At 43.6% G+C, this 15,821-nt stretch overlaps 1 protein-coding gene and 1 non-coding gene across 2 annotated transcripts; both read left to right on the plus strand.

Annotated features, from left to right (window-relative positions):
• Window positions 1-63: 63 nt before the first annotated feature.
• Window positions 64-2,431, plus strand: mrpl12 (mitochondrial ribosomal protein L12). Its single transcript, XM_003964701.3, has 5 exons — window positions 64-264; window positions 1,097-1,295; window positions 1,385-1,447; window positions 1,569-1,709; window positions 1,883-2,431. Exons 1-5 carry the CDS (start codon window positions 206-208, stop codon window positions 1,997-1,999), a joined length of 579 nt encoding a protein of 192 aa, XP_003964750.1. The 5' UTR covers window positions 64-205; the 3' UTR covers window positions 2,000-2,431.
• A 2,661-nt stretch (window positions 2,432-5,092) lies between these two features.
• On the plus strand, window positions 5,093-5,164 carry trnaq-cug (transfer RNA glutamine (anticodon CUG)). The gene has a single exon. It is a non-coding gene; the product is annotated as a tRNA-Gln (tRNA).
• Window positions 5,165-15,821: the final 10,657 nt, after the last annotated feature.

Raw genomic sequence — 15,821 nt, forward strand, 5'->3', positions numbered from 1 at the left:
AGCATGGATAGTGGGATGGATATATTTGATTCTGCTACTCATGTCCCTTCTGGGCTTCCGTATTTCCAAGTTCACGCATTGCATTGTGGGCAGGTCAAATTGTGAAGGGACGCCATGTGCTTTTGAATTACGGGGAGTTCTCCGGTTGCGAAAGACTGCCGTTTTTAGAGGGACACCGGGACAAACGCCTCTAGTTAACGGTATCATGTACTGCACCAGGTACTGCCTCCGGACCGCCATGCGGGCCGCCGCCAACATCCAGCGGTAGGTGAAGGCAGCCCGCCGGGGCAGGTCCGGTCCAGACAGCGGGGGTTCAGTGGTTCAGTGGTTCAAGGGCAGAGACACCAGATGAATGTAGCCTGCGATTCTGATAGTCAAAGTCAGGATTTTTGGTTGCGCTTTAAAAACGAGGCTTCACGTTTTACCGTTGTGAAATAACCTTGCATGTTTTAAGCAACGTTAGCTTTGTAACGTTAGCTGACAGCTGCAGTGTTTCATTTAACCTCTTCACATTTCCCATGAAACAATCATTGTCTTGGTTTTTGATGTTAGCTGAGGAGTCTCTGACAGCTATTATTTATTTCTACTATGTTGGTTTCTGTTTTTCAAGGTCTCCATCCGAAAAAGATGTCATTTCTGCATGTAGTGGTGGACATTAAGTTTAGATGCCTAATATGAGTAGATGTTATGTGGCGGTGCTCATCCTGACAGCAAGAACCACTGTAAACCACTTTAATAAATTGTACATAATAATAGCTGCGTATGCACTGTATATGTTGAATGAAGGATATTTTACAGGTTTGACCACATGATATAAATGAAAATTTAAAGTTCATGACAAAGATTGCGGACAAATTGGGAGCTTGACTTATTTCCAAAGCAAACAAATAATGTAATAATGCTATTAAAAAGACTCATTTGTGGCAGTGTGAACTTAAACCAGTGTTTAGGACAAAAAGTTAAAAACTGGTTGTCGTGGCTCATCTTGGCGGTGGCGAATAACAAAAACCATAAATTAAACAAATTGCACACGTATACATCAGGATGCTTCCCCAGTTGAAGGTTTTCCACTGACAGTAAAATCCTTTTTTTTCAGGCAACATCTTCAACAGCAGGGCCCATCTTTGTGTGCTGTCCGACATCTGAAGACCGGTCAGGGTTGCCATTCTGACGCCATCGCCGCACCTCCTCTAGATGGAGCACCCAAACAGTACTCGCCTAAAATCCAGCAGCTAGTCAACGACATAGCCAGCCTCACTTTATTAGAGGTCTCGGACCTCAACGAGCTCCTCAAGGTTTGTGCCTTCAAGTGTTTTAAGTCCAAACCACAACCCGCTACGTCCACGTCACTTAAAACTTGGTGCCGTGTTCTTGTCGGTTGCAGAAAACTTTAAACATTCAGGATGTTGGGATGGTGCCGATGGCTGCAGCAGCTCCTGTCGCCCAGGTGACCTTGGATCTAATTTTATCTTGTAAAAGAAATCACAAAGTTCTATTTAGGGTTTTTTTTTCCAGTTACTGTAATTACAGCAGACATTAATGCAACTCTACCATCCCCCCTGAACTAGGTGGAAGAAGAGGAAGATGTCGTACCGGTTAAAAAAGAGAAAACTCACTTTACGGTCAAGTTGACAGAGTTAAAGGCCGCTGACAAAGTGAAACTTATAAAGGAAGTGAAGAACTGCATCCAAGGCTTGAATCTAGTGCAGGTATGTGATGCTTGTGAAGCATTCAGCATGCTTTGTCATATTATGTGGAGAGGATCGTAAATATAAATATGGTTTTGATAATTTTACACATGTGTTTCAGGTTATACAATATCATTGTATCAATGAATGTAGCGTCCTCATATTGTCTGTTTTGTCTGTCTATCCCAAACTAGGCTAAGAAACTAGTGGAGTCTCTTCCCCAGGAAATCCGAGCGAATGTTTCCAAAGACGAGGCAGAGAAACTGAAAGCAGCCCTGGAGGCAGCAGGTGGCACTGTGGTTCTGGAGTAAATCCGAGCTCTCCTCTCATTCGACTGCTCGTCGCACTTCACCCATCATTCTGTTATTTTGTCTTTTTTACATGTAAAAATGGAGGATCCTTGGAGAAAAGGAAAACTGCCTTCAGACATTATTATTGTCTCTTAACAGCATCAAGTGTGGCGCTACGGCCTGGACAAATGGCTGCCTTGCTGATTCTTTGCTCATTTGTTTGCTCATGTACGTCTGATCCCTTGTGTAGCAAACATGATTTGCAGAAACACTGGTGCCAGGAACATCTGTCGATTCTTCTGTTGTTGTGTCTGTTCAACTTTACAAAAAAGAAAATAATGTGCTGTATGGACACGGGTACCATTTCCTGTGAAAAACACCTCATACTGTAGGTACAGGAGTGGGTTGGTTGTATAGGATTCTTGATAATGATATTAAAGTTTAAGGAAAAAACCCAGGTTTTGCTTTTATTTCCCATTTGTATTTTCCACTGTCAAATCGGTGCGTCTATAAATGGAAATACTGGGACTATAACAAGTATGGTGGAGTCTACTGCAGTACTACCGTAAGCCACCAGGGGTCACAACATTACTTTCACCGTTAATATTTTACAAATGATTGAAAAATCGTCTCAAGTTGCAATCGAATTGTGATCTTTAAGAACTCAATCGCAGACATCGTAAAATACCTAATCTGTATACACCATAAATGAGCTAGAGATCAAATAATCCATTAACATAATAGAGAATGGGTGTTCTGCTAAGGACTTCCAGATTCTTGACCATATTCAGTAATTATATTGCTGTGAGAAACCTGGAGTTAAACTTGTATTTATTTATGAATATAAACGACCATTGGTGGTACGTATCCTGTAAAGCCGGTCTACTAAAACATTCTCAAGGCCTTCATCTGTCACTTGCCAGGATCCGGTTGTGATGTCTTTTGAATGCAGGTTGTTCGGCAGAACTCTGGGAATATGGAGAACGGGAGGAGGAACAAAGCCGTTTAAATATTTATGGTATGTGCTCTGTCGGAATATCAAACAGGAAAGTAAAGGAGAGCCCTGTGAATGACAGATACGATAGTTAAACTAAACCCAGAGCAAGGAGCCCAAATTCCATGATCTTGTATTGATTATAGCGTTTAATATTAACATCAACCTGCTGAATGGATGTATGTAATTAAATAAGTCAACATCCCTTTTTGAAAGTGGAAAACAGTTGTGTGAAAGATGAGAAACCAACAGTTACAACATCCCCATCTGTCAGATTCCCAGTAAAACCATGACAACAGGAACACGTCCAATCCGAGACCGACTTATTTCATGAAAGAACTCTGGAAAGCTACTTCAAGAATGTACCCGACGTGCTTTTAAACAAACATCTTCTGCAAGCCTGACTTTCTACCAAGAAAATATTGGTACCAAGAGAAAATAAGTGTTGTTATTATCATCACAGAAACAGATTAATAAACTGTAATTTCACATATATAAACTCACACTGTAAATATGTGTATAATAGATTGATTCCAAGAGGGGAGGAGGATAATTGAGAAGACAACCCCACTGAGCTCCTGGCACATTCGGGATGGGCTGTAGAGGAAGCGCAGAGGAGCAGATTACAGCATGCATGTAAATCACACACGATCTGTGCAGGTTAAGACCTCCCAGAGAGCTGCTGAGGGGATTCCACCGCTGCCAAACACAAGAAAACTGTCCCAGCAAACCTGCAAACACCGTGTTTAGCATGTTTTGTGATGCCATTCTGCCCTGGTCAATGAGTGGCGATGAGGACCGGGTCATTTTGTCATTCCTCGATAAAAAGGTGTCTCATTCAGTTTGGAGAAATTCTTCCACGTCTGAAGAGGATGCAACGAGCTCTGGGTCACCTTCTCCCCCATCTTCCTCTCCAGGTAACTCCTCCTGTCCCTCCTCCATCTCCTGTTCCTCCTGGTTTGACCTTGCTGAAGCTGCACATTTGGCTTTATATGCTCCACCCGCAGGTGAAAGTTGTCATTCTTATGGGATCCATCAGGTTCCTCTGTTCTTCTCTGTTCTTTCTGTTTGTGTGTGTGTGTGTGTGTGTGTGCGTGTGTGTGTGTGCGTGTGTGTGTGCGTGCAACTTACTCTGAACGTGATTTTAACTGGCAGGTCCAAAATGACCCTGAAGCAACCAATGTACTCTGTTGCTGTACAGCTTTGACGCAAATGTAAACAACAAAGTGATTTTTATGTTTCTTTCTCTATTTGTGGGGTCACTTTAGGAGAAGTCATGGAGTTTCAAATTGAAAAAAATCATTTTGTGAGGTTTTTTTCTGCTGTTGAATGTGGTGACCGGGTCATTTTTGACCCCGAGGCGACACCAGCCCGACGTGAGCCAAGAGAGAGGAGCGCATAACTGGAGTTCAGTAAAAACTGCAGCGTGTCTGGACACAGGACAGGACTCCAGGCGTCAGCAGCGTTTCCACACGTCTCTGCTGCTGCCCTCCGTCAGCACAGACACACAGGAGCACCAGGGTGGTCAGTCACGCTGCAGCTCGCTTGAAGCCAAGCAGGAGGACGTCACACGTTTCCCCCCAAATAGTTTATGGGCTGCATTAAGTGTACTTGAGTGCAGTAAAGAGCGGCGTCCAGAGAGCAGGATGCAGGCTATTGGAAATTGGACAGTGTTTATTTGCTGTTGACTGTTATGCTGATGATTCACTTTGCTGAAATTACTTTGATTATTTGAGTATGTTCGCTCGGATGCTTCACGCTCAATCAACCGAGGCCACGACGAGCCCCCCCCCCGGGTTGAAATTTGTATTTCCTGCTGCCATTATCACACGGGTGAATTCATTTCCCTAAATGTTGTTTATGCTGTGTGAATAAAGCCAGTTGTACCTGCTTGATGTCGGGATATTAAATATATTTATAGAACAAATGTTGGCAAAATTGCCTTTACAGAAATAATAGAAACAATATTTAATTCATGAAGAAAACGTCATCTGTGAAATACATCAGAAAGAAGCGATGAGCAGCTGTTCAGCAGGTCATGGAGCAACACATGGAATGTTTTATGTAAACTGATACTTGATTATCCGACCCCAGAGATACAAACACGGGCCCAGTTTGCAGGTTCTGTGGTGTAATGGTCAGCACTCTGGACTCTGAATCCAGCGATCCGAGTTCAAATCTCGGCAGGACCTTCCCTTTATTGGTCCCGAGGGGACAAACAAAGTTATGATATGTAATAAATCATAATTTTTTCTTGAGTTTCTAATTAAATTAGTCAGCCTAAATGAAGCAACATGCTAGCCTTCACCACTGTTCCTACAGGTACGTGAATGTGATCAAGACAACATGGTCGGGAACAAGAAGATCCATTTTTTGGATTCTTTAGAAGCACCTGTCCCCCCCCCCAGAGTGAGCTACTGCCCCCTCCTTTTGTAACGTTGGACCTGGCTGCACCTGGCTCTTGGATGGCGTAAACATCATAGGAGCTGTTACAGTCTCAAAGGTTGTGCGTGGGTCATTGCACACCTTGTCATCGCGTGCGCTGAGGTGTGAGTTCACATTTATTTTCACAACTGACCCAAACGGGTTCCAGCACTTGGATTTTGACATGATGGAACCAGCATTTATTCACTTTTTAGCGGTGGAAATGATCAACCTCGTATACAGATGTCTAGAACGGCAAGTGGATCCTCGTCACTGTGCCCCATGTTTGATTTAGGTGGTGCAAACAGAGTGCACAGATGTGGCCAAAAAAGGTCAAGGAATGCACGTTTCTGTGTGTGCATGTGGCTTCCACTGGGACATTTTGGTGACAGTCTTTCAGATCTATCTATCTATCTATCTATCTATCTATCTATCTATCTATCTATCTATCTATCTATCTATCTATCTATCTATCTATCTATCTATCTATCTATCTATCTATCTATCTATCTATCTATCTATCTATCTATCTATCTATCTATCTATCTATCTATCTATCTATCTATCTGCCTGCCTGCCTGCCTGCCTGCCTGCCTGCATGTCCATCCATGATGATACAGCATGGTTAAGATCTTAAAATATGGTTAAATACCGATGATAATAAGAACAACATCAATAGTAATAATGCTGCTTCTAGCAATGCTACAATAATAATGGTATTGATAATAATAGTATTGATAATAATGGTATTGGCGATAATGGTATTAATGATAATGGTATTAATGATAATGATATTAATAATAATAGTGTTGATAATAATAGTATTGATGATAATGGTATTAATGATAATGATATTGCTAATAATCACATTGATAATAATGGTATTAATGATATCAATAATGGTTCTTTAATAACTTTCTTTTTAAAGACTCATGTGAGGCCACGTGAGACTCAACATTTATAGCGCCATTCTTCTCTTAACACTGAATTCTTTTGCAAGTGACGTGATTTATAAATGGATTCCAGCTTATCGAAACAGTAGCCTTGGCTTGTGTATATAAAGGATATTTTTCCACTTTGAGTGCACGAGCACTTCATCCCAGGGCAGCACAGCTGAACACACGCTGCAAAGGTCTAGTGGGGTCACGGTTTTCATATCCTGCAGTTTATTGTGCCCACGTACTGCTTATAACATATTTACTAATCACGCGTGCGAAAACCTCCTTCCATCACGCCACACGTGTTTATAGCAGCCAAAGAAATGCCAATAAAATCTCTGCCAGGGTTCTTGATGGGAGCAGAGGAGCCGCCACACACCCTCAAACGCACACCAGGCTAAAAGATGAATTACCTCGCAGCAGCACTTTGCTCGCCTCAGCGTTCCATCAGAACAAGTTAGCAGGTCTGCTGCTGAGGTGGAGACAGACGCTATCCAGACGGGCCCGAGCTGACGGAGCCATCATCGTGTCAGGGGGGACGCCGGTGCCCTGGCACGACCAGCGCGGCTCTGCAGTGGACGTGCGCCCAGAGAAGGGGGGTGGGGGTGGGGGGGGGGGGGGGGGGGGGGGGCTGGGAGTGCTGGCCTATCATTTTAGATCATAAATTATGAAAAGGCTTTTGAATTTTCTGGATTCCCGGTGGGATAAGGACCAAAGAAAATATGTGGTTTGACCTTTCGATAATGAAATGCAGAGCTTTTTTTGTTTCAGAGCCTGAAAGGTCACAGTTTTGCTGCGAAGTCTTTGAAGTTTGCAAATGCAGGTTAAGATTTCCATTATTAGAATGAGTGCTTCATGACCATCATGAGCTGACAGCAGCACAGACGAGAATTTATTTTAGAGCCTCAAAACCTCCGGAAGCAAACAGCGGCTCCAATTACAGCCAGAACTTTCTCCTCCAAGCGGACTCTGAGGCGAGTATTCCACTAGAGGTCACTGCTCCGGTGGACCGGACTTTAAACCACAGATTTATGTCCTTTGCTTTGGCGCTTCTGGTCGGCCTGTGGGATGTTTTGCAAGCATGTGGAGCTCGTTTTTAACGCATCGGCTTGGTCTTTTCTTCTTTTTTTTTTTACTCTTCTCGGCATTCCAGTTGTGTTCTTGAATGTGTCTGATTCAATTACTGTAAAATAAGCCATTTCAGAGGGCAAAAGGCCAGTGGAAACCTAGACCAAAAGGCCGAATATAGAGAGTCGGCCAAATGTATGTCCCCACATACTTAATGAGGCAGAGATAATCACGGATTTTCCAAAACAAAAGCAACTACTGAGTCAGTGAATTCCCGGCAGGTTTAAGTCGTGACTGAGCTGGATTTGAATGTGATTTGGGATGTGCGTATTGTTGCTTGTGTATGTGGTCCTGCAGGGTGCCCTCTGGCTCAGTGATGCTGTGAAGACGCCACAAATCGGGAGGACATCCGCACACTTCCGAGGCTTCGGCTTAAACACGCTCAGGGCTGCGGGAGCACGGATTTAAGGTTAACGTCAGAGACCCGGATGTCAAAGAGGTCCGCTCTTTGGGTTGAACTCCTGACTTTGTATTTAGCACATGCGATTATGTAGCTGCGTGTGTTTGTGTTTACATCCGGTGGAAGCCGAGGAGCGAACTAAAGTTTTTATAGCACAAGGAAGGCCAGCAGCAATGCCCCATCTTTTAAAAAAAACAAAACAAAACAACACATTAACTCACTGAGACACAGCTGCAGGAGGATTTATTTCATGTTGTGTTTTGAGTCGTTTTACTGTGGATGTAATGTGACACACAGACTCCATACTGTGACATGCACACAAAACTAAAGGTTCTGTGAAAAAGGAAGGGGGGTTAAATGTAATTTGCTACATCCACAGTGTTAGAATTCTACATCACGGCTGCCTGTTTGATCAGACAGAGATGATCCTCCTCGCTTTTCCTCCGTTCCTGATAGGACCTCTTGAGTTTCACTCTTGAGCTGAGAGTCAAAGCTGCTTCCTGTGCTAACATTGAATCATTACAACCTGCCCCCTTCTCCCCCGGCTCCCCTCGGCTCACGACTCAAACCGCTCCTCAACTTGAAAGCTGTGAGAGTAAATTATCATTGCTGTTGTGTTTTTTAGGGGGGGGGGGGATTCTTTTAAGGCCAATTTCATGTTTATCCAGCCTTTCTGAGAACTTTAGAACAGCGAGGAAATGGATTGCTTTTTCCTGGCTAGTCATGTTGTTGGTCCCTGTAAGTTTGGGCTCCAAACCAGCAGGGACCTGGACACACAATGAATCATTTACAATTGCACTTGCACAATTATTTGCAGTGCAATGTTTAATGCATTATGCAGGTTTCACTCATACGCTTCGTTAAATATCACAGTAGGTGATATATGGTTCTTTTAACATGCGATATTTTAAATTTGGAGATTATATCAGAACCTGAAATACTTTGCAATAGAACCACATAAAGCTGTTGAATTATGGATTGAGACCCACCTGGTTTGTAGGGGTCTGCACAGAGAACGTCAGTGATAAATGTCCCGTGTTATTACGCCCTCCTTGATGATGATGATGATGATGACAATGATGTTGATGGTGTAATAAACACGTGACGAATGACTGAAATGAGTCAGTTCTGCTATCAGATACTGACGTTAATATCAAAGAGACACACATTATCACACATCAGGCCGCTTTGTTTCTGCACCCCCATTTGCATCTAATTAAGTCATTTAAATGTTTTGCAATTAATGCTGCATTTATGTCTCTCCATTATTTGTTATTTATGCTGCGTCTTCAGTGGCTCCGAGCAGCAGAGGTTTAGCAATAATATCTCAAACGATGCTATGATCCCACCACGAAGCTGTAGCTCTAATTATGCTAGATTATGCTAATGACACGTGGAGGATCATTGAGCATAATTAAAAGACTCCCTGAAGTCGTTCTGCAATGAGCAGCACTGTCATTCTTTAATACTGCTGAGTTACACAGCGTTTACCATTCTCAAGTGGTATCATCAGTCAAGCTAACTTTAACAATCGTTCACACTTCCCCTGATTGAACGTAATGAACATTTATTCATCGACTCTTCTCTAATGTTGAAATCTAAAGTGGTTTTTATGTACAGTCAATCCGTATCTACAGTATCAATCAATCAGACCGGATGAGTCTGCCTTAATCCCAATAATCTCATTCATTCTAAATCAATATTATCAGTCATCTTGTTTACTTATTATTCCATGCTGTATCATGTTTACTGTAAACAGAATTGGCACAGTTGTATTTTTGTTAGTCTGTACGTGACATCTAGAGCACAACTGTGGGTCCTGGGAGAGGGATTATTCCCCTCAGGCTCCCTCTGAGGATTCTTCCATGTTTGTTTATCATGTTAAGTTTTTCAAAGTTTGGATTTCTGATGCATCCTCAGCCATCTCCCTGTAAACATCTGCAGGACCACACCAGGCTGCAACGCAGCTGTCGCCTGGTTTTAAAAACGCTGGAAACAGTAGAGCAGGTGAATCTGTGCAGCTACTGCAGGGTGCCGAAGGGCTGCTCCTGGCACCAGGGTGGGGGTCAGGATGCATTTTAACTGTCTATAGCCTGTTCTAAAGCAATAAGTAACTTAAAGAACGCTGATATCATGAGCTCCGACAGTGTTTGATCGCTGCTTCCTCCTCAGTTTTAGGGTTTATGCTAACTAGTTTTAGTTCTGTTAATTGCAATGAGGCCATGGAACTAATGCAGATTTATGCCTCCTTAATGCGTCTGCAAAGGCATTTACATTTATTTATAACTAAAACAGTCTGACCTTTTTCAAATTGTGCAGTCCACACACACACACACACACGCACACACACACGCAAAAGCTCTCCACACACCCTTCCATCGCTGCTACGACAAACCTGGGAGTGTGCCGCACACTGTCTTGCAGGTCAAACATTAACTGGCAATAAAAATGCCGCGCGAACCCATTTTCAAAGAGCAGCACGATCGCTCTAAACGCAAGTTCTCATCAGAGTTTTTGCTGTCTCGCCATCTTTTATTCATGAGTTGGATAGATTTTTTTAAACTTTTCATTGTTTTAATATATTATGGAAGCGGCCCGCGGTGTGTGTGTATGCGTGTGTGTGCGTGTTGGGACCGCCTGTCAGGTTCCGTGGATGCTCCATCACCTCTAAACAGCACAGACTGGAAACACTTAACCTCGGGGCAGAACATTAACACCATACATCCATATACGGGCGGCAGCACCCATAGATAACTAAGTGAGGCGAGGCATAAATAGTGTCCTGCTTCTTCCTCCAATCAGACGCTCTCGTTTTATCACATCTCTGCAGCGTTTCATTCCAGGGACCTTTGTTTCATGGTTACCTCCTACCTGGTGAAGAAAGCCTTTGGCACAACAAGCACCTTTACAAGCCATCAGCATATATTCCTGTTTGGCTTTAAAAAAAAAGGGGGCTAGATTTGTAAACTGAAATCACTAAGTGGTGCTTTAGCATTCTGGCTCCAATGTTTTGCTGGTTCTGTTGACTTTAGGTCCCCACCCTGGCGGGACGATGCGCCGATCGCTCCAATCGTGACAGGATGTACAGGTCCCCATATTCATATTCCCCATATTCATATTCAAATATATCAGCCCTTGCAAATAACACTGAAAGCGAGCAGAGTTAAATTGCGCTTTGATACTGGAGATGATGGGATTTGACCCAACTCCTATAGGAGGACGACTTTCCTGACACCGGTGAGTCCAACACCAAGAACAACACACCACATCGCTGACACGATGCCAGCTGATGGTTCAGGGTTGGTGTTCCAGTAAATATACTGGGGGGTCAGTTCAGCGCCAACTACTTAACTGTTTCCTGTTGATGATTGATGATGTCAGATGAAGTATAACTCCTCCAAGAGTAAACTTGGAGAGCCCTGTTGTTAAATGTAAAGTCGGGCCGGATGGGGCCTGTGTGAGAGGCTCTCAGGCTTCACACATAAACTTACGCTCCCATAGGCTCCCTGACATCCATATACATTACTGGGCTATAGGCACACTTACGGCTCTAAATGATCTCGCCTGTGTTGCCTCTCGGGCGCATGTGGAGCGGAAGACGAGGGGTGAGACAGACGTTACTTAAGCTCGGAAAAACGATCACCAACAGCAGACGTGGGTCTCTGCTTGCGGGGAGTGTAGCTGCAGCGTTCCAGCTGTTGGGAATTTGTCCTTTGTGCTGGTTTCTTCACGGAGCTGGTGGATTCTGGTTCCACTGGAAGCTCAAACTGGGGAATTGCAGAATCCCCTCTTCATTTATCTGTAAACGTTTCATCAGTGTCCTTAATTTAAGCTATACATGCCGTCCAATGGGCGAAGCGTCCTGGGGGTTGGTGTAGACGTCCTGGCGTCTCCAGAAGGAATCCTAGGGGCTTTGAAGATTCCCTGATTTTTGGTATCTGGCACGAGCAAAGCAAACTTGAGTTTTTATCGGGGGTGGGGGGGGTGTTGGGAATGTCTAGATAATGCTGACAGGTCAGGGGTTTTGACCTGTCCTGCAGCCTGTCACCAGAGGCCCATCTGAATGTTCAGTTCTGTAGGGCTCTCACGGTCTTTTTAGACCGCTGTCAAATTCACCCTGGTTGATATTAGCATTTATATTAGCATTGCAGCAGGAAGTACATTCTCTGCCTATAATCAAACGTCTTATCTTTCCATCCACTATTAAAAAAAAAAACCAAAACAATGAAAAGAAGATGTATGAACACAATAAATCTGGATTTCTGCAGCCCTAACCTGCGGGGACGTGCACTTTGGTACGGGGGATGGACAGGAAAGATTGATAGACACTGGAACAGGAGAACTTTAGCTGAGCAGAAAAGCAGAATCTTTTTGCTAATATTTTTACAGCCGATGCAAACATGGAGTCACAGAGGGACTGTTTGCTCACAGTTCAAGTATTTGGTGAGGCGGATGATACGGAACCAAGGGTTGGAAATTTATGGATTAGCAGGTAAACCTGACCTGACAAACTCTATAGAGATAAAATCTCCAGTGTATTTGTGTCCAAAAAAAGAAATTACTTTTAAAGTGCTACATTTAACAGCAATGACGCATCACACATGCTTCAGTCGCAGAGCTGGGAGCACTTTTTCCCTTTGTTCCATGTGTGAGACATGGATTTTAATTGGGCCTCAGTGTCTCCTGACTCTGCAGCCGTCTGCACAGCAGTTCGATTCCCTGTAAGAGTCTCTTAGCGCTTCAATGGGAGCCAGGAATAGCATATCATATGTTCCTCTTAACTCTTTAATAGAACCATCAATGAGCTGGTGAAACCTGTGAGCAGGAAGTCACTGGGCCCTCCAGGCGAGGGGTGGACCCGCAGATGTGACACCGGGATAAGAACATCTCAGTCTGGTCAGAACAACCCATTAAGGGGGGGGGTCGTCCACATGTCAGGCCGGCCGTGTCACATGGCCTTTTGTCTTAGCTGAAGACCATTTGAGAGGAAGTGCAGTTGGATAATTCATGGTTTGCATATAAATCCCATTGACAATGATGTAATTGTTGTAAATCTATAAAAAACAAACTACTGTCGACTCTGCTATTTAAAACACTGAAGAGAATCCACTTTTCTAAGACTCAACACGTGCGGCATTTCCCCATGTAGCTGATGTGATAAAAAGGTAGAAACAAACGAGAGCAAACACCCAAACTTAAGTGTGCTCATCAAGACTAAATAAAAGAAAAGTGAATTTAAAAGACGTCATTAGCCTTTCCTTGCCAATTCCTCGTTGCTCTATTGTGCAAACCGTCATCACTTGCCACGTTTTAATGGTCTTCTTTGACAAGCTTTTATGCTCGTAGTCGTTAAGTCGCCCGGAAAGCTTTGAAAGTTCTCTGAGTACCCCCATAATAGCCCATTTAAGAGCATAATTGATTGATCTCCAGCAGAAAATTACCAATTTGGAGAAAAAAGAGAGAAGTTCTTACATCTGATTTTGCTGCGTTAAAATTGGTTGGGTTACAGTAAAGGCTGTCTTTGCCATTACGTCACCATGGTTACCTCATATCAACACACAGAGTGTGTGGTTAGATAACAGGACTGACTTTTTCTTTGCAATTCAGAGTAAATCTACTAGTCGGAATTCTGTCTTACTGAAATGTGATGGGGGGGGTGTTTTTCTTCACTAGTGGTTAGTGGAGCGTTTTTGCCTAAATAAAGTCCAAATAAATAGCCACAGGCTCCTCGGGGCGCACGGGATGATGAGCGGAGAGCAGAATCTTAAGACCCCGGGCAGTCGCCCAGTCCTGTGTAGTCTCAGGAAAATCTGTGAGGGGGGAAACGGATGAGATTTGAAGATGTTTGCATCTCTAATTCTTATATTTAAATTCGATTAATGCATCGCTGAAAACGCCGCAGGAGCGCAGACAAATCTAAGTGTCTGGAATGTTAGAGAAAGGCATCGTGTCCTGGGGCGGTTTTCCCATCAGCCTGCCACATCCCCCACTTGTCCTCTGCTCTGTTTTTTTTTCCATTCAGCAGCTGAGAGAAAATGTTTTAGAAAGAATCCCGTATGGAGGCCACTTGAGGTGCTCACCACATTCACTATATACGTTTATCCCATTAAAAATAAAAGCTGCTTCACTCATTTTCAGCATCTATTTCATCACTGCGGCTGGAAACATCGAGTTAAGTTATCAAATTGGGAAATTGATAAAATTCCTCTCCTATCAAGTCCTGAATCGAGTGCCATTTGCCTTCTGAGGCCTGTTCATTCCAGATTGTGCTGTGTTTGATAGTTTAAGGCAGAGTCACAAGATCAGCACATTTTTTTGTTAAAATATAATAATTGACCTGTTTAACATCCGCAAACCTGATTTAAATAAACTCGTTTATTGTGCTCAGCGCTAGCTTAAACATCAGGACGTCCCCTGCTTGGTTAATAGCTAATATTTGCATGTTGCATGTAGTGGAACACCTGTTGCCTCACCCCGGCTCTCCCTGGCAACCTGGAATATTCAAAAACCCTTCCCAGGTGCAGCAGGCAGTTGTCTCCAGGGGTTCCAAGTCTTTTTTGATTTCAAAGGGTTTCTACATTAACGAGAGGTCACCTTTATGTCTTTGACTCTGCACGTTGGACCTAGAACGTACTCGTTCACCCTCTGAACGGAGATATTGGACTTGTTGTACTTATTGTGTGCGTGATGGCCCTGATCTGATTGCACATCGAGTTAATTTCATTTAGCCAGCTCCACACCGCCCGACGTAAGACTTCCGAATGACTATTAGGTTGCAGTGGGGGCGAGGTCTTTCAGAAAAGGCTGGCCGTGCGTGTATGTGCGTGTGTGTGTGTGTGTGTGTGTGTGTGTGTATGTGCGTGTGTGTGCAAGGAGAAAAGGTCTTCCTATTGCAACGTGTGCACTCCCTGCATCCTTTAATGCATCCTTGTACCAGACACAAACTGTCAATGAAGAGTTTTTTGTAAAGTTAAAGTAAAAAAATGTAAAGTAAAAAATGTAAAGTTATTCGGTGAACTTTATGAATTCCAGAAGGGAAGGTGGTGCTTTAAAAACAACGGAGCTGTGGTGCATTCAAGTGTCGTTAGTTTATGTCTTGGCTGTCCCACAGATGGACGGACGTGATGATTCTAACTGATAAAACATTATATCTCTACACACTTTATCATTTATATATGCAGGCAATGTGAGCTTTGTCAGAGTACTGATGTAATCATTTAAATGTTCCCGTCGGCCCCGGAGCGCTTTGTCGCAGTTCACTTACATCAGGGCTAACCAATTTAGCCATGCTAGCACGGCTGCCTTCAGACCCACAGATGTGTATGAATTTAAAAAATTGATCAGCGGTTTTGTCCGCTCAGCCGCCGCTGGCAGGAGCTGAGGGTGCAGGACTACCATTCCCAATAATCTGTTGCTCCACAGCAGGATGGAAGCCGATTTAACAAGCCTCAGGGGGCGGCAGGAAACAAGGCTCTCATTGACCTTTCGTACCAATTCATGTTTTCTTTCTGGATTGCAGAGCGCAGAACGCACGTGTCCACTGCAGCCCATCATTCCAAACCCGGAGGAAATGCGATTATGCTGATATCCCATGAGGTCAAGCAGCATTCTTTAGGCTGATTGCCAGAGTGTGGGTATACGTTATCGTCGGTGGCAATCCCATAAATGGCCCATTTCATAATTTCCCTGTAATTGTTGCATCTCTAAATGATTTATCTCGTTATATCTATTTTCTGTATTTGCTGTAGTTCTACAGAGAGAATCTTTGGGTCTAAAGGCGACCTAAAGATTCTCCTGAGACCGAATCAATGCCGACGTCTCGTTTGAACTCGTTTGCGTGGCCCATTGACCCCCGCGGCCTCCGTCACAGGAGGCCAGCAGGTTTCAGCGTGCACGCTCTGATACTTACTTTTTACCCACATGAAGGGGAAATAGCTTGAAATATTTTTCTTTTCTTTC

This window comes from Takifugu rubripes, chromosome 5 (assembly GCF_901000725.2).
Source record: "Takifugu rubripes chromosome 5, fTakRub1.2, whole genome shotgun sequence".
Taxonomy (NCBI): Eukaryota; Metazoa; Chordata; class Actinopteri; order Tetraodontiformes; family Tetraodontidae; genus Takifugu; species Takifugu rubripes.

Bases quoted from the DNA above. Each gene is read 5' to 3' on its own strand.
- mrpl12 (XM_003964701.3), top strand. From the start codon at position 206: ATGTACTGCACCAGGTACTGCCTCCGGACCGCCATGCGGGCCGCCGCC. The intron at 1,296-1,384 runs GTTTGTGCCTTC...TGTCGGTTGCAG, and splicing joins ACCTCAACGAGCTCCTCAAG to AAAACTTTAAACATTCAGGA. The intron at 1,710-1,882 runs GTATGTGATGCT...ATCCCAAACTAG, and splicing joins AAGGCTTGAATCTAGTGCAG to GCTAAGAAACTAGTGGAGTC.